General features: G+C 38.3%; 1 protein-coding gene across 2 annotated transcripts in view; it reads right to left on the reverse strand.

Moving 5' to 3' along the window:
• LOC108578955 (protein scalloped) overlaps positions 1–20,047 on the reverse strand; it is a 443,348-nt gene that overhangs the window by 12,050 nt on the left and 411,251 nt on the right. Inside the window, exon 5 of one of the 2 annotated variants that reach the window (XM_017942377.1) lies at positions 2,885–3,040. The exons of the other annotated variant lie outside the window; for it this stretch is intronic. Within the exon in view, the coding sequence (XP_017797866.1) occupies positions 2,885–3,040 (156 nt within the window). The remainder of the gene's footprint in view (positions 1–2,884; positions 3,041–20,047) is intronic. 2 annotated transcript variants of the gene reach the window in all.

Below are 20,047 nucleotides of genomic sequence, written 5' to 3' on the forward strand. Positions count from 1 at the left end.
CTTTTAAGAAAATAGAGATGACCTTGAAATCTCCTCTATACCTCCACCCACGCAAAAAATGTTTGCATCGCAATATGTCCCCCTCTATACCGTGCAAGTTTTATATATAACATCTTTTCATATTATTGCAAATAACGGAGATATTCAAGGTGGACATAGTTGGTGCCCCATTGTATATCTTTCTCTGTGAAGCATTTTTTCATTTAATCTCTGTGTTTCATTTCTATAATACATTTCTGTGGTCGAACTGAAGTACTGTATTTCTCTTAATACGTTCAACTGTTCTCACTGTTTAAGTAGTAAAGAGTTTGTCATGAATATATTCAAATATTTTCATTGAACATGCTTGAATTTAAATAATCACAGTTTATATAAATGGCAGAAGAACGAAGTCTGGTTCAAGTAGAAATGTTATTACACGCATTATACAACAGATGCATTGGTCACTTTTACCGTGAACCGAATACCACACGAAAGAAATTGGTGGCCACACTGGAACTTTGTTACAACTTTCATCTGATCAATAATGCGTTTTGAATACTACGTCAGTAAGTTATTTTCGTACCGCGTTTTGCATTTCCATCACATGCTGCAAGGAGATCATGTTTCTAGGAACAGATATAAATGCTAAAATAGAAAGAGTAACGCATAAATACACATACGAGTAATTTCACACCCACTACAGTCACCAGTCAATGATTGCCTTTGAAAAATATGTGATTTACAATTCAACAAAACAAGCTTTACTGAACGTGTTGAGTAAACAATTTTGTAAACGAAGGAGATTAAAATAGTACGAGGAAGAGATTTCAATTTCCTCCGTGAGCCTTCGAGCCCTCGAGCGAGGAACGATCGTGACGCTTCCGAACGGAGTGAAGAAAAATTAAACAAAAACGACAACAAGAATACACGATAGGTAAACACATGTGTAAATTACAAGAAAACAAAAGAACAAAAAAAAATACAATAGAATAAAAGAAAAACGTACAAACACAATAGCGAAAGAAAACAATAGTAGTCGTATTACGTGAAGAGAGAAAGACAGGTTTGGTAAGCCACAACGACGCTTCACAACGTGTAATTAATGTCCAACAAATTCCGTATACAATATGCAAACCCGTGTATGTACGTGTGTATATATGCCCAGGTGATACATATGTAAAAAAAGATAGAGCGACGGACAAATTGAACAATACACAACAAGGGCCCCCAGGGGCGTAGCAGCAGAGAGCAAGGGGGTATTGTTTTATGAGGATGGTTAGTTTTTGTCGCGTAAGCTTCCGTGATTAAGAGAAAGAGAGAAAAAGACAAATAGACAGCGAGAATTAAAAAGGAAGAAAAGAAAAACAAGAGAAACAGAAAAAGACGGGGGACTTTAGTCTCGAAGCCGTAGGAACGCTTCTCTTTTACTCTGGTCTTCTTCTTTCTCTGGGCGACGATTTAAGGCGCGCAACGCGACCAAGAAGAGGAGAACAGAAGCTGACAAAGTGAGGATGAGAAAATAAAACAGGAACTGTACATGTGTGTCTATATGTGTGCGTGCGCGCGCGTGTATGTTTGTGTGAGAATGAAGAATAAAAGAAATCGAACGAAATGAATTAAAAAGGAGGAAAAAAAGTCGAACGCATCGCCTGTAATTTCTTGTCTCACTAGTTGCTAGTACCTACTCTGAAAAAAAAAAAAGAAACATTTGCGCCGAATAGACTAGAGCTACGTGAGAAAACGAATTATTATGCGAATTTTATACTTATAAAACGAAAGAAGATTCGCGTTAACGTTTAATAAAAAAAACGATTTTGAAATGCGCATCGTCCAGAGATATCGATGCCTTTGAACGTTTCGATCGAGGAAAAAAATCAACGAGTAAAAAGCAACACGCGTAAAATCTTTCTTCCGCCATTTATTGTTCGCGCAGCGAAACTTTGCAAAAGCAACAACAGAGTTCGCGCGCGAGTAAAACGCCTAGGTCAGTTCAGACAAACCACACGACTGTGATCGGCCTCTCGTAAGCGGATTAGAGACGGTTACGGGGCGAAGCTGTTAGAGCCGTTACGCACTGTCGACCAGTCGCCGGCGACTTGGTCGACGAAAGACCAAAAACCAAGTAACCAAACTCGGCGACCGAACACAGTAACTCGAAAGTTGTCAGTGTCGCTGCATCAATTTTTCCGTACAGAAGCTCATCGTTACGTCTGGTATGCAAGAATGTTGCCTGACGTGTGAACGCGTGCATTTGATTCAACGCACACTTCATCGGCCGCTGCGACCAGCGAGTTGCCCGTGCGTCGCTCGTGTTTTCGTGGTCGCCGCGACCAAGTGCGCACGAGCTCGTATATTTCTCTTGAACCCAGTGGTTGCCGACGACCTGGTCGACAGTGCGTAACGGCTCTTAGAGTGAAAAGAAAACAGAGATACGAACATCAAAGAAGAAGCCAAACAGACAGTGTACAAGTGTAGCGATCAAAGTTCACATACTCAAGACGACGAGACACTGATTGTTCGTCCAGCGAAAAAAAGCGTTTTACGGGGAGCCAACAAGGAGATCAAAGAGAGATCGCGAGCGACGTTGACGAACATGAATATGCTTCTTTCTGTTTACGATCAACTGTTTCACTTTAATCGCCTATTCTTCTTTCGTTAATACGTTAATCTCTCCATTAAAGATTGTTCACGATCCGAAAAGTCGCAGTGTTACACGAGAACCGTCGTTTTTAACTGAAATCTTTCTCTCTTTACGTATCGTGTCGAGTAGCGCGTGTCTCGTCGTCTCCACTCCAAAGCTCGTGGCTCCTTTTTTTTTTCCTTTTTTGTTTTTGTTTGTAATAAAAAAAGAAAACAGCCCGCTAAAAAAAGTTTCAAGGGGTTCTCCGTGATCGGGACTTACCGCTCCGGGATAGGAGACAGGGGTGGAAGCATGAAGGGCAAGGGGCCCCACGAGGGCGGGGGGCATCTTGTTGTGTATCGCACTCCCAGCTGATACTATCTGGGCGCTCGACATGCTCGACATTGTCTGGAGCGCCTTCTCCTTGGCGGCATGATCCTAACAAATCGTCAAACCGATTACAACGTATTGTCGAATGACGAGGAACCCTCCTCGATAGTATGATTGTTCTTTTCTTTTTCTTTTTTTCTTTTTTCAACTATTACGGTAGTTTGTTATATGTTATTCGATGTAACTGTCTGTTATTTTATTTTATTAATGGTATTGATGGTTTGTGTTAAGCGTTATCGTGTTTGTCGATGATTGTTTATGATGGCATTGTCTCGTCAGGGACAATTATGATCGTTTGGCTTTTGATTGGAAGAACAGTTTTCTCTTTTTGCGAAAGAAGCGATATAAGGGAGGCTTGTATACTATTTGGAGTTGTTTCATTTAAATGAAGGAAATTTTTAGAAAATATTACTAAAGAATTTTTTTTTTAAATCTTGTATGTTTTACGAAGTGAACGTTATTTTGATTGTTTCAATTGAAATGTTTAGGTTAGGCATCGTTGGTAATTTCTGGCAAATTTAAACAAACATTTCAGGTTCCTGTTCGTGTTTCTATCTTCTGACTCGTTTCTGCCAATTTAATTTTAGTTTTATATTTCTTTTAATTTAAATGTCCTCGTTTAACTAAACATGAATTAATAAACATTTGTATAGTAGATCAGATAATAAAATAGACTAAAATAGAAAAGGAAATGATATATCGGTTTAGACGAACTGAACGGATATCCAGGTATTCGATGCTAACGAATGAGTTCCTTTTTTCCAGATGCAAGATTATTTATAAAATTTACTGCTACCGATAGATTCGAACAGTTACACTTTCTCTACATGTTGTAATTTGGAACAATTTCATAGTAAAAATGATAGAAACACTTGACATACTTTCTTTCTAATACAAAACTAACGCCACATTTTTCGAATATTTTCCCGAGAAAAGTGTAGTTTGAAGAAAATAATAAGCGACTGTGGGAATCCTAGAACAAATTAAAAAAAAAAGACAAACACCATAAAATTATCTCTCTTCAAAACACACACACTCTCTCTCTGTCTCTTTTGTGTCCTCCGATAAAATGATTCGATAAAAATCAGACAAGAAAATATAAACCCGTTAACTAAATTTTTCTGAGATAAAAAAGAGAAAGAAAAATATTGGCAAGCAAAACAGAATATAACAGAAATCTTCTAAAGAAAAGAAAACAAAGTTGACAACAATCGACCAACGACTCCAAATCTCACCCCGATGTACCATCACACACAGATCGAACCGGACCGAATAGAATTAAATCGATAAACAATTTCTCGTCGTTGCTTGCATAATTTCGTTCTCGCTGTTGAATTTCCCAGCTTCTACCCCTCCCCTTGGCGTTTGTCCCTCATCCCTCTCGTATGTTCTGTCGCTGTTTTAGCCTGACCCCAGCGCGGTTGATGTCATCGATCGCTATCGAGAGAAACGGCAATGCAGTTGATTGCAGAAACAAGGCTGGTTTTGGGTCGCGAAATTCGCGGGAATTTTGCGCTTTTATCGGAAAGCCGTCGTTTTAATCAGCGCGCCACCCCCACGCACGCTGTCGAAAATCGCTGACGAAGCGAGCGCGTTCGCTTCGTTCCCGTGATATCCGGAAAATTGGCGTGTCGTCCCCTTTCCACCCCTTCTCTGTCCACCGTCCCGCCGCGCTACAGGCCTTTTCAATTTCGTTCATAAATCCGTAATGGAAGAGCCATTACAAGCTCTGCCGGTCGGAATGAAGCGTGCCGCGTAACAATGCACAGCAATAAAGGTTTTCTCTCAGTGACCGTGCGCGCCGAAAAACTGTGAACTTTTGCCTGTCGCCTCTCTCTCTCTCTCTCTTTCTCTCTTTCGGTACATGTCCGCGAGTGGACACCATTTTTGTGGATGGTGCTTTGGATCGTTTGAAATTGAATCGTAACTTCTTTTTTGTGCTTGTTTTATTTTTTGGGAGCTTTTTTCTCGTCGTCGTTACGACAAGATTTAATTGCTACGATAAAATTAACTGTTAATCCCCTTTGACGCTGTGAATTTACGTATTCGTGTATCTATCATTTCGAAAGTACCTTCTTCATTTACCACTGGTATTGTTACATCCTACTACTGCATCATTCTATTATCACCAAGCAAACTATTTGTGATAATTGTTCATTCCTACTTTTCCGATAAAAACATGCAAATTTGCAATTAACCACAAGTTTTTTCCTCACATGCAAATAAAAATTTATATCGGTGATATATTAGATCTTTGATACTTTCATTTCTGATACTAGATTAATACCCGCAACTTTTTCCATGATATTTTATACTTTTGAATTGTTCATAACTGCTGATAATTTTGTGATAGATCGGACAAACGAAACTGAGAAATCCTATTTTCCACTGTTTCGTTCATTTTTATACTTCTGGTGGTATGACAAGCTTCACGTTCAAATTTTGTTATTATTTGCCACGATACAGGATTTCTGGGAAACGCTAACCATAATACTTAAGTTAAATATCTGTACTTTTGCATTAGTGTGATAATTCATCAAAATGAGAAGAACACTACTTGTACATACAATCACTATATATTTGTCTGATATCTTTAATTTTTAACTGTTAACACAATTGCTGAAAATAATAAAGTGTGTTTGAACATTATTCAAAGAATTTTTTCTTTGCACAGATGGCGAATAAAGTTATTCTTGTTAGTTTTTTGGTTCTTAAATCGTTCAGACTCGTCTAAATTATTTTAATCTTCTGATTATTTCTCTTTTAACCGTGTGTGAGGAAAGTACATAAATCATTTAGTGAAACTAGCCTGTATTAACAAATAAAATTATGAAATAAATATAGATTTACTCGAGACATGTTTTCGATCGCATACTTAAAAAAAGGCATTTTTTGTATAAAATTTCTTTATCTTCGAGAGTAAAAGAATTTACTATTTTCAATACAACATTGTAAATCAAACGAATTCCTAACCATTGCGTAGATCAGAGTATTTTTAAAAACAAAATAATATACGTTTAATTTATTTCTCTGATAATATTATATTCTTCTATTTAGTATCACAGACATTAACAATGCACTCTAAACTCTATAAGGATATCGTGTTAAACTTTTGAACAAATCACTCGAACAAGAGAGCACAAGTGTGACATTTAATGTCATTTCGCGTCACTCCCCTCCTATGCGAGCATTCATGTTCCTAAGTACATTTCAGTACAAGCCCATAACAAGAGAAGCCTCTACAAAATAACGATTCATCGAGCTTTCTAAAATTTACGAATTATTGTTCAATATTAATAGCAAATTTTCAAATACTTTGCGCCACGAATTCCTTTTACAATTTTACGTTCACTAATATGTAAAAGGATCGATATATGTACCTATGCAATTTTGAATTTAAACTGAGTTAAAGACAAACATTTTTTTTTTAATTGTTTATTACAAATTAAGTATCTCAATACATTTGAAACCTTATTCAGCTCGTCCAATGTTCTCAATCTCCTTTTTTTTCTGTAAATTTCGTCCTTAACTATTATTTAAATGTATAATAATTCTTTAAATGAAAACTTTATAACCAAATTTTCATTTGTACACGAGACATAGGAAGATAAATAATATTATAACATACGAAGAAATCACTTTGACGTGAAAAATAAAGAAAAATAGAAAAAAATAGAGAAATATAATAATTAGTATAGATTGCTCGATGATAGATACTCTTTAAAAATATAAATAAAAGTTACTCTCAAAAATATCGGACATAGAATAGCCAATTATTACACATGGCGCAGGCAAAAATATTCATAATATTTGAAGTAATACGAATAGTATAATATTAATATTTAGAACAACATGAGTATTATAATATTACAATGGCATATATAAAACTGCATTAAACTGAAAATAGGTAATTCTAAAGTACAATAAACGAGCTTTCACAACAAAAAAGCATCAACACAATTCGTTCATAATAACCCGAGATACATCAGTGGGCAGCCAAACTTACAAGGGAAAATCCCGAAGTGATAAACACCGATACTGATGAAACTTTGGTACATGGTAGTACACGAAAAACTATTCGACACGTATTTTTTATATCGTCCACCGTGAAGAGGTGAAAATCGCCCTCAAAGTTGGAAGTAGTAAATACGGTAGTGCACACATAAGCGTCCGCAGTCGGAACCGCGAGGTGACTTCTGCGAATTTAACTAACGAAAAGAGAGGAGACGTGCTGAGAGGTATACCGATACATCAAGTGTCGATATCGAATTACTTTGTTTCACTTGGCACGCTTGAACTCCACTCCGATGTTCCATTTCCAAGAATTGGTGGGGATAGCGACGGACGCTTATGTGTGCACTACTGTACATTTAATCTAATATCTCGAAAACTATTAAAAATAGAGGAATAGTATAAATTGACGAATCTTGAATTTTTCAACGACAACAATTGAACATTTTTTGTTACTTTTTATTTTTATTGGCCCTATGTTTGAGGGCGATTTTCACCAGTTCAATGTGGACGATTGCCGATATAAAACAGTACGCGTCGAATATTTTTTTCGAAACTACATACGCCAAAGTTTCGTTAAAATTGGTGATTATCACGTCGGGATGTTCCCCTGTCAGTGTCGGAATATTTTCGAGCGCAACTGTACATGCAACTTCCAAATTACGCAATGTTATTTCATTGTCAAATCATTTCTGTTCTCTGTTCAATCGTGCAAAGTGAAACAATCTAGCACGCGTGCAAGCGTAAAAAGTCAGAGGGGTGTCGATGTTCGTACGATCGGATTCCTCACGACGACGTTGCGGCCCGGAGTTTGTACATTTGATCGAACCGTAAATCTTGCATAAATACGAGGGGCGGCGTGACTACAAACAATACGCGAAATGAAAATCGACTGTGTGCATGGCGCGCGTGCTTCTATATTTCTCGTGACGTGATTTATTAGAAAGGTATTTCGAATTTAAAAAAGAAAAAAAAGTGGACATTGGAGAAACGAGGACGGAAGAAAAAGAGCACAGATAGAGAGATAAAGATAGACGAAGAAAAAAACGATTATCGCGAAATCGGACGCGGACTGCACGCGAAAAATCCATTTCATTCCGCGGGACCGTTGTTCACCGGCGAATCTGCAGCGGAAAATCAATTCGGTTAATTGAGAGGGTGGCTACCCTCGTGCTATTCTTTTTTCTTCTCTTTTCTCCTTTTTTTTTTATTCTCCCCTCCCTCTCTCCATTTCTTCCCCCTTCTTTTGTTTCTATTTCCGCATCACTCCGCCCCTCTACCAGTCGCGGTATCGCTCTGACTTTGTCCGAGTTATTTCACGTCAAAACGGTACAAAACTCGAAAAACCGAATCTTGCGGTGTATGCAATTTTAGCTTTTTATCTGAAATAGTGTTCCGAGATATTTTGACCTTAATGGTTTGACAAATTATACGAAATGAACCAGTTCAGTATCGATATTTCCGCACAGTTTAATGATAACACTTTGTACTTGCACTCATTTTAAAGCTGAAGAAATGCTCTTTTCAAATATGTACATAAAATTTCATTTCTTATTAACAACTGTGACAATTTTTATTTGACGTTGCTTTCGCTCCCAGATAAATTCCAAAAGATATAATTCGATTTCATGAACTATAATTCCAACACATTTCATTCTGTTACACCCTCAAATATTTTCCTTCTTAGTCCTTAGTTTTATCTGTATTTACGAGTCACCCACTTTCACCATTACTCATACTGGACTCTTCAACTCTCCTGCATAGTTACAACCCAAAGTCCATCTTCCCATCACCCTTAATTAGCCCTATTTTCTCCATTTCCGCTTTCATTCTTCACTCCACCACGCGCACGTCACGTAACGTCAGAATCTCTGTCAAATAAAGTTCAGTTTCTACGTAACGACGATCCTGAAGTGTTTTAATTCAGAGATACCCCAATATCTGCTCATAGTTCCGAGGAATTGGAAACCGGGCATCACAGTTCGATTGCCCTGTAAAATGTGCTTTTCAAAAAGATCCAGTGTTTTCTAATCTCGTACAATATATCACTTTCTTAGGATAAACATATCGTTCGGAGGGTTTATAGAGGCATTCAATATTTTATACTTTTCTTTGGAAATTGTTACGCTTTATAAAACGATCTCGTGCTTTTCGAAATTCTCTGTAAGTAGACAACAGAAACGGTAGACATGGTAGAAATGAATCTAATTCACTAAATTTAGTGAAAATCTAGAGTGTTGAGCATGAGAAACGTGAAAATATAAAAACCACACGACAGTCCTCGATTTTTCAACCACAGTATCGAATAACACTTTTGGCCAATCTCAACACAGGAAACTCTCAGGTGTCCATTACCAATGTTTTTTATCACAGTTACTAGTATTTCCCTTTTTACCATATATTGCATTTTATTGCACGAGCAATGCGAAAACAGCACGAAGTCTGTTGGTTGCAATGGGTATGTATTATGCGGTTTCGTAGATGTACAGTAAATGCTCTACAAGTGTCAGTCAACTTGGATTCTACAAGTGTCAGTATAGATGGTCCTACGCCTAGGTCTGGCGTGACAGTGAACGTGTTAATAAGTAAATGTTGTTCAAATTATGTCGTGTGTGATGTCATTTTCATCAGAAAAATCTCATCAATATGTTAAGAAAAATTTCGGGATAAAAAAACGTAAAATTAAAAAAGTTGGTATTTAAATCGCTTGGTTGCCTCGACTCACGTTTCATCCTTATCTTTTATTCGCTGTCCTTGTCTACGTTCGGCAAACTACAAAGGCGGGCGCGAGGCTCGAAAACGTAGTCCCTGACTCTACAAGTGTCAGGTTTAGGTTCCTTGCGGACTGACACTTGTGGAGAATTTACTGTACTTCACCAATGGAAGCAAGTTTAGTTTTCCAATTGTTAAATTAATTTTCACATCAGAACTTCCTTTATTTAAAGCTGTTGGATTATTTCTAACAACACCCTATGGAAATAATCAAGCGAGGACAAAAGTGTCTCCGTGTTATTTTAAACAAAGGCAGATGTCTCTGGTGTCCGTCTTCGAGTCAAGCACTGCACACTGCGATACCATAAAGTAAACAGTTCCTAGGTATAAGCGGACCCCAACTTTCTTTTTGGGTGCCCAGTAACAGTCCTTTAGAATATTCCAAAGAGTAAAGACGTTTCCTCTGAGTCCGTTAATAAATAGTATATTAAAAGATAAAAAGACTATTTCATTTCATAGCCCATTTCCAATAAAAGCCAACATCTGAAGTTTCAGATGACTGCGAGGATGATGCGTGAGTATATTCATGTATGCGGTGGCTAATTTGAAAAAGTGCATTGTACGGTCAAAATACAATAAACTACACTGAAATTATGTAGTTTGGTGATACATATACAGTACACGTCGAGCAAAATTAAAAAGTTACTTTATGTCCAATTGAACTATTATGCTATTGAACACCAAGTAAGTGCTCAAATAATCTTTTCTAATTGCCGCATGTATAAAACGGACAAGATCGAGAAACATTCAGCAAAAATACAATTACGTACCACAGGCAAGAGGTTGAATCTATAACTGAATCTATAAGTTTGCTTACTATTTGCATTCGGTAATAATTTATCACAGATAAAGCATTCCTGAATAACGTTAATGTTTGACTTACGCATTCATAAGGACCCTCGTTCCATTAAGAATGATTTTCTCAACAAGTTATTGAATCGAAGTACCTTTGCCCTATATCGTTGAATTTGTCTCAATGTCAACTACAATACCGCATAGAAAAAATTATATACCATTTAAAAAACTGAAGGTGACCTTGATTTTTTATTAGTAGTATTTTTGCAATATTTACTTTTGTAATTTGTCGATGATCGAGCACTCGTTAATTTTTGCTTCCTGCGTTTTTATTCTACGACATTCCACTGTATTGTTTTTGTAAAAATTCATTTAGTCTTAGTAATTCGACGATTTATGACAATTGTTGTCATCAAATTATCCTCATCTACTGCTTTTGGTCGCCCACAATCATCTAAGTGAATCATCTAAGTCAAAATCTACTGATCGGAATTTTTTGAACCATTTTTGACACATACGAATCATCACAGCGTCTTCTCCATACACTTCACAAATGTTGTTTAGTCGTAAAATAGGACAAAACTAAGGGAACCCTGTAGCCGGATTTATGGCTTCACAAGTGGTTACGTCGCAGGCAACTATTTTGTTTCCAACAGACGATAGTGTCCTCTTTCGCGTTGCCTGCGACACTCGGTCACTAGGATTCAAGAGGCCATAAATCCGGGAGTCTCCAAGAGTTCAAGGGACAAGTGGGCCTCGATATTTTCGTGACTAGGTCTACTTTACGCGAGAAAGTCCCGACTTCGCGGAGACTCCACAGGATTCCCAAATATTCCTTCGCCGAACACTTCTTCGGTCGTTGTGCATCCCTTCCCTAAAATAGCGCGTTTAGGGCGCAACGGGAAGGAGGTGTCAATGCATCGGAGAAAAACTGATTGATGGAAAATCGTTTTGGAAATCATCAATCAGGGTGATTCGGCGAGGGAGACGGGCCACGAAAGCTTGCGACAGTACGAGTAAAAGTCTCAGCAAGAGAACACAGTACGAGCAAAAGTCTCAGCAAGAGAACATAGTACTAGTAGAAGTCTCATCAAGAGAATATCGTAGAAAGGTCTCATCAAGAGACCAAGTGATAGTTGAGTTTTCAACGAGAAAACACCGAGTTGAAGTTTCATCAAGAGACACTGTATCGAGTTCTCATCAATGAGAAAACCTGTACAATAGTACCAAGGTGAATCGACGTCAAATTTGTTGAACCCTTTCCCACGTCGTTAAGTTGCCGTCAGGAGAAGCTTTGCAACTAAACAAATGTTTTTTTACTGTTTTCATAGCTGTACTTCCCCTACGAAACTCGTAAAACACTACGTGACGAATATGCATCTTATCAATAGACATTTCTGATAGGCTTCAGCAATGAAAAAACACAAATGAAGGGCTCAAAATATGCTCGCAAGTACAGCAAGAGGTAGAATACTAAATAAGGTTATCAAAACAAAAGTATAACTAAGAAACAATTATGCAGCGGACAATACAGAGACACATCTTCAGAAACGCACGAACTTTCCGTTAAACCTAATAACATTTTTTTTTTACATATTTTGATGACTGTGGCGCCTGTAGAGACAGTGTACATCATATTAAACTTTCCTTTTGCAATGTTTCAGAAATCTCTCCGTCTCTTCGAAAAGTGCGTTTTACGTGAAATCGAATAGTGTTTTTTCAAATGAATCTGTGGGTGGAAACAACATCAAACTAGTATTTGAAACTTTGAAATCGGTTATCGTTAGATCTGTTAATAATATATAACATTTTATACACATATTTGGAAAGAGCATTTCTTCAGCTTAAAAATGAATGCACGCATAAAGCATTACCTTTAAACTGATTGTGAGCCGAAATATTGAAATGTCGATGTGTTGACTCATTTCGTTCAGTTTGTCAAAACGTTAACATTAAATATTTGGGAAACCGTTCGAGATGGGAAGCTGAAATTTGACAAAGTTTAATCACGCGGCACTATCAATAGATTCTGCAACTTTGAAAAAAAAATCGGTGACTATGACCGCAATTCTCGTGCGTTTTAATGGGGAATGGGGCTCTTCCGCGGTAGCCCCTCATCGCGCAAATACACGCGAGGAATGCAGGATTGGCCGGGTAACGGGCTGGACATGTTTATCGACATTCTGAAATGCCGCTCGGCCGTTTTTGGGTGTATCCTCAGTTATCGGGGTGGTAGAGAGAGAAAGAGTGATAGAAGAGGGGGGGCGGGACACGTTTATGCCGCAACAATCAATTACACTGTAATGCTCGATGCACGATTATTCCGGGAATATACAGTCTGTCTCACAAGAGTGCATCCGTGATATCTTCGTGAAAATTGGTCTCCCATGTAAAATGTTATGCATAGATCGCAAGTTCATATAAAATCACTATTATGCATTTACTTAATAACGAGTCCAATCATCTCCATTAGCAATTACAGCTTTGCAATATCTCGGCATGCTTTCAACTAAATTTTAGGCGTACGAAAGAAGTAGCGACCCCCATATTTTTCGAATACGATGGGTTAATGCTTTCAACGATGGAATATATTTCCTTCGAAGTTTTTACTTCAAGATGGACCGTACATTTTTGATCAGATTTACATCAGGGGACTGAGATACTCGATCGCTCCAATCACGATCAACATTCTCGTGAGCCCATTCAAAGTAATGGTTAGGATGTTGTTAATGCCCGTGGTTGATCTTTCAATCGTTCGGGCTTGATGGACTTTGCACGTGGTGTGCCGACTAAATAAACTGCTCGAAGGAGCACCCATTTGTGAACGAGACTGATTATCACTATGATTTGTTATTTGCTATTTTGTCTACACTTAACTTATTGTTAGTCTAACTACGTAAGGAGAAGCCTAACAGCTTCTCGATGGTCCGAACGCTGTGGGCACTAGCCTGGATGCTAGTGCATTGCTCTATGACTGTATGTTCTGACTTTACTTGAATGCATGACTTACACTTGTTCCAGCCCTTTTATCTAACTTCGAACTAGCCCTTTCTCATGTGACATACGCTGATTAATCGATCCAAGAAGCAAGAAATTATTAATCAGCGTGCCTAAATGGTCGCGACCACCTTTTGCGCCCTTAGCGCATTGCCTTGGAGCGGGGGTGACGATGGGTTTGTTGAAGGTGGCGAGTGGTTAAGCAGTAGCGCGGAATTTTCTCCCGGTTCTGACCGCGTCGATCCTTTGACTGTTACAATTCAGTCACCCTTCGGAAAGCTCATTTTATGACAAGTTTTTTGGCTACTGAGAATAAGAGAAATTGCCTTCTAATTTTTCTCTCGCCAGGACATACTTTAACTCTCGAAAACATGCTAAACAGTAATGAAGTAAAGTTCTAATCTCAAAAATAGTATCTTTGGCACGTCCGTGTCGTAAACCGCTGCGCTTAACAGATATTGTACTACACCATGCGAAACTATATTCTTTTAAATGACCTGTTATTATTATGCTTACATTTATACTCTGTTTTCCCAAATAAGTGTAAGAACGAGACAAGAATTCTCTCTAGAGAAGCGTATGGGTTTTCGAATAGGTTGATAAAAGAAACTCGTTTTAAAATTGCAAGGTTTATTTCCTACGACGCGCTGTCGTCGATGTGTCGATAAAGAATACCTTTCCGGACCCAACCTGAATTGCTCGTAGTTCATGAGAAAACCTCACCTTTTTGAACACCTCACTGGCGACTAAAAGTTGCTAAGTTGACTACTATACAGGGTGATCCTAGTAACTGGACCAGGCTATAGTTCTGCTCAAAGTGAAGGTAAAAAAAAATCGTAGAGGAAAATATTGTAACGGTTGAACATCGTCGTTTCAATGAGCATCACCTTTATCATCGTATGGTACGATTTCTTTCGAAAGCGTTTCTTTTTTTTTTAATGTAACCACACAGTTTCTTTTTTTTTTTTGCATAAATTGCCTCTTCACGTCATTCCGGGAATAAAAAGAATAAACTAATATTTCACTTTTCTCGAAAACTTGCAGCAAGTACCCAAATGTTTCACCATTATATTCTGAAAATTTTTTTATACGTTTTTTAACATTTTTCATTACATTGTTTGAATATTCTATCGAAAGGCATCGGCGGCCGATTGACTTGAAATTTAAGGGGGGGGGTTGGGGGACGAATCCCAAAAAAAAAATTTTAGCTTCGGGTATTTACAGTAAATTCTCCACAAGTGTCAGTCCGCAAGGAACCTAACCTGACACTTGTAGAGTCAGGGACTACGTTTTCGAGCCTCGCGCCCGCCTTTGTAGCTTGCCGAATGTAGATAAGGACAGCGAATAAAAGATAAGGATGAAACGTGAATCGAGGCAACCAAGCGATTTAAATACCAACTTTTTTAATTTTACGTTTTTTCATCCCGAAATTTTTCTTAACATATTGATGAGATTTTTCTGATGAAAATGACATAATTTGAACAACATTTACTTATTAACAGGTTCACTCTCACGCCAGATATTTCACTGTATTGAGATAAAACAGACGCCCTGTATTACATTACATAGAGTCGGCCTACCATTTGACTGCCAGTTGGAGAATTGGCCTGCCGTTTGACTGACACTTGTAGAATCGGCCCTACACTTTCTTTTTCTTTACGTGGAGGTAGGCCGACATTAAATTAATTACTCAATAAGTATTAATAAGTAAATGTTGTTCAAATTATATCGTGTTTGATCTCATTTTCATCAGAAAAATCTCACCAACATGTTAAAAAAAATTCCAGATGAAAAAAGTAAAATTAAAGAAATTATATTTTTCTATTATGATTTGTCGAGCCGTGTTGTAACGAAACCGACTGGTTACACGCTTGACTGACAGCGAGCGAGGATACATAGGCGTAGGACCATCTATACTGACACTTGTAGAATCCAAACTGACTGACACTTGTAGAGAATTTACTGTACTAGTTTCCGAGATATTAACAAAAATCTTTCGACACTGTACATTGAATGCTGCCTACGCAGACGTTACTAACACTACTATCTTCGCTATAGTAGTCGTCGACGTCGACTGTTGAATAGCCGATGACACAATATGCAAGTACTGTCGGCCTCAGTAGATATCAATAGGGTGTGTCCCACGTATAATCTGTTATTGTAACTTCAACAAATCCAAGATTCATTTTAGCTTTAATGTCACGAAGTTGGCTTAGAAATATACTTTAACCTTACCCCGAACCCAAACCCAACCCAACCCCCCGAAAAAATGGTATTGTAAGGGCTTTTAATCTTAACAATATTTCGTCAGGATAATGTCGAAAACTATATTTATTTCGTCGTCGTCGTTGACTCCTCGTCCTTATCAATTACGCGGTTCGAGAATCTAAATTGCACTCAAAACTTTAAACGCGTTTTTCTCGGAACCATGTTTTCTGGCAAAAACTACTGAACATGTGTGGCTATGGTCGGTAGTAGAATTATGCCAAAATATACATTTTTCTGATTTTTGGAGCCTCTGAAAGACGAACAAAAGTCGAAAAAATCGATACTTCATATTCAAAGTGCCGCCATTTTTTTAATTTTCAATATTTTTCTTTTATTCTACTACCGACCATAACGACATGCATACTAAATAAGAATCAATTGCATTTTTTTATTTCTGATAAGCAGAACAGCTCAAATCATGGCAACCATGGACCTACTTTTTTTTTTCATGCTCCTGTTTGACGTGTCCCCCACCAGCCATATTTAACTAGTTTTCAACAAAAAAAATTTGTAATGATTCTTCAAGGACAAATAAATACATAGGAATAAAGCTCATGTTAATAACTGTTACCGTACTTACGTAATAAATTAGCAAAAAGAGCCTCAAAAAACGGCCGTCACACTAGGAGACCCCCTTAACGGTGAACATGTTAAAGATCAAAACGAATGTGCTGTTTACAAGACTGCTCGACAGCTACTACAATACGAAACGATTACCAACGATTGTACATCGATAAAACTGCGATTCCAATTAAAATTATATCTTTCACGATCCGAACTAAAAAATTCACCTTTGTCTGCCATTTTTCCGTTTTCACGTCACCCATATTTCAGAGATTCTCCAATTATCCTCGAATATGATCACCAGGGAAACTTGGGGGGCGCGCGTTCCACGCAAGTCGGTGGTGTCGTTTTCCGTGTGCCAGGGAACTTTGATAAGAGAAAGCGGCAGAATTTTCGAAAAAATACGACCACGGTACGGTTCGCCGCGAATGGTTTTTAATGGGCGGCTGGGAGCGTAGAAATTAAATAAGGCGTGACCACAGGAAACGTAAACAGTGTGCCTAAAAATTCTTTTCTCCCGGAATAAATCGCGAACAGGGCGGCCGACCTCTGGTGGCGTAAGCAGGGCTACCCCCGCCGGCTGGTGTTCACCCCACGTGAAACGTGAAAACCAGAAAATTACGTCACACACCGGACTATGTTCTGCCACCGGCTGCTCCTCTGAATAATGCTCACGGTATGCGGCCACTGCAGTAGCAGATGCAGTCGCTCTGCAATTCCAACCCGGCGACGCCAGAAGTCGCGCGTACGAGAGCTATTCCATGTCAAAATGCACAGAATTGCGGTCATAGTCACCGATGTTCTTCAAACTCGCAAAACTTCTTGATAACTTCGTGAAACTAAATTCTGGAGAATTTTAGCTACCTATTTCGGACATTTAACGTTAATCCTCTTGGGATCAGCGAGTTTTAAGGAGCACTTGCTAAACAGCTCGAAAGATTTTTGTAACGAAAACACTGAAATCTTTGAAATTCCGTAAGAAATTTGTTAAATTACAAACTCAAGAAACTTAAAAATATAATGACTACTCACAAGTTATTGGAATAACAACTAAAATGCGAAAAATTAATAAGAATGTAAAAGTGCTACAAAAATGAAACCGACAAAAATATTCACAGTTTACTTTTAACACGAGTGCACTCAATGTAAGAATAAAAACAACTATTGATACAAATATATTAAAAATGATCGTTTCATGTATCAACAAGTGTCGTCTACCCTGTTGCGACTTGATGAGGACGCAACGAAGTCTCGGTTCGGCGGATTATAGTAATAAGCCACTTTAGTCACATTTGGCCGTCAGACCGAGGTGCCGACGTTCGGAAGTCCGCAATATACCCCCCTGGGACTCACTAGCGCGACATTCAGACAATAGGTCCCAAAAACACTCGGGACCATAAAACATTCGTTACCGGTCTTACAACAAATTCGGTCTCCCAAAAGGTCACAGTTTTCGTCGACCAATAGCCGAACACACCACGTTTTCCACCTCCGTAACACAACCACCAATCAGAACCAACCTAATGCCTATATATACATCTACACACCTGAAAACCCAGAATTAACAGTACGAGTGCACGAGACACATCGTCAAAAAAAAAGAATAACCGAATTTCAACTAAACATCTATCAAACATCTACATCAACGAGCCGAAAGAAAAACATCTAACCCAACAAACAAGTTTCATTCCAGCTCGAACCAGCGAGAACTATCATCAACCTGCGCCAGAACTCCGGGTCATAAGACTTGATCAAAGTCCACGACGCAACAACCCGTTACAGATTATTTTGATTTACAATTAATTACAATTTGGCAACAACAAGCAATAAAGAGAAGGTGATAATGATAAATCGTTGCGGTGAGTATTTTCGCAAGTAACAACGGTAACGATAGATCGGGTTGAGGTTTTGAAAAATTAGGTGAAACGAACGGACTTCGTCACTTTAACCGTAATATTTTGGTTCTGTTCAAAGATAATGCTTGCGCTTGCACTTATTTTAAAGCTGAAGAAATATTTTTCTAAACACAGTAGTGCACACATAAGCGGGGAGGTGACTTCTGCGAATTTAACTAAAGAAAAGAGAGAAGATGTGTCTGACAAGTGGGATAACGATATTACTTTGTTTCACTCGGCACGCTCGAACGCCACTCCGAAGTCCCATTTTCAAGAATTGGTGGGGATAGCGACGGATGCTTAAGTGTGCAAAAATGCGGACGCTTAAGCGTGCAAAAATGCGGACGCTTAAGTGAGAAAAAATGCGGACGCTTATGTGTGCACTACTGTATGCAGTGTGAGCTTGAAAAAAATCGGTAACTATAACCGTAATTCTGTGCATTTTTACTTTAAAATCTCCCCCATCACACCCGGTACAAAAAAAATAGTTACACCAGATAACGTCCCCCTCCATACCAAACAACTTTTGTTAAAACATTTTTTTCCTAACATCACTTCCTTAAAAGATATTTCGCTGTACTGAGATAAAACAGACCCTGTATATTTAGCACGACATTCAGACAATAGGTCCCAAAAACACTCGGGACCATAAAACATTCGTTACCGGTCTTACAACAAATTCGGTCTCCCAAAAGGTCACAGTTTTCGTCGACCAATAGCCGAACACACCACGTTTTCCACCTCCGTAACACAACCACCAATCAGAACCAACCTAATCCCTATATATACATCTACACACCTGAAAACCCAGAATTAACAGTACGAGTGCACGAGACACATCGTCAAAAAAAAAGAATAACCGAATTTCAACTAAACATCTATCAAACATCTACATCAACGAGCCGAAAGAAAAACATCTAACCCAACAAACAAGTTTCATTCCAGCTCGAACCAGCGAGAACTATCATCAACCTGCGCCAGAACTCCTGGTCATAAGACTTGATCAAAGTCCACGACGCAACAACCCGTTACAGATTATTTTGATTTACAATTAATTACAATTTGGCAACAACAAGCAATAAAGAGAAGGTGATAATGATAAATCGTTGCGGTGAGTATTTTCGCAAGTAACAACGGTAACGATAGATCGGGTTGAGGTTTTGAAAAATTAGGTGAAACGAACGGACTTCGTCACTTTAACCGTAATATTTTGGTTCTGTTCAAAGATAATGCTTGCGCTTGCACTTATTTTAAAGCTGAAGAAATATTTTTCTAAACACAGTAGTGCACACATAAGCGGGGAGGTGACTTCTGCGAATTTAACTAAAGAAAAGAGAGAAGATGTGTCTGACAAGTGGGATAACGATATTACTTTGTTTCACTCGGCACGCTCGAACGCCACTCCGAAGTCCCATTTTCAAGAATTGGTGGGGATAGCGACGGATGCTTAAGTGTGCAAAAATGCGGACGCTTAAGCGTGCAAAAATGCGGACGCTTAAGTGAGAAAAAATGCGGACGCTTATGTGTGCACTACTGTATGCAGTGTGAGCTTGAAAAAAATCGGTAACTATAACCGTAATTCTGTGCATTTTTACTTTAAAATCTCCCCCATCACACCCGGTACAAAAAAAATAGTTACACCAGATAACGTCCCCCTCCATACCAAACAACTTTTGTTAAAACATTTTTTTCCTAACATCACTTCCTTAAAAGATATTTCGCTGTACTGAGATAAAACAGACCCTGTATATTT

Source organism: Habropoda laboriosa, unplaced genomic scaffold (genome assembly GCF_001263275.1).
Source record: "Habropoda laboriosa isolate 0110345459 unplaced genomic scaffold, ASM126327v1 scaffold30, whole genome shotgun sequence".
Taxonomy (NCBI): domain Eukaryota; kingdom Metazoa; phylum Arthropoda; class Insecta; order Hymenoptera; family Apidae; genus Habropoda; species Habropoda laboriosa.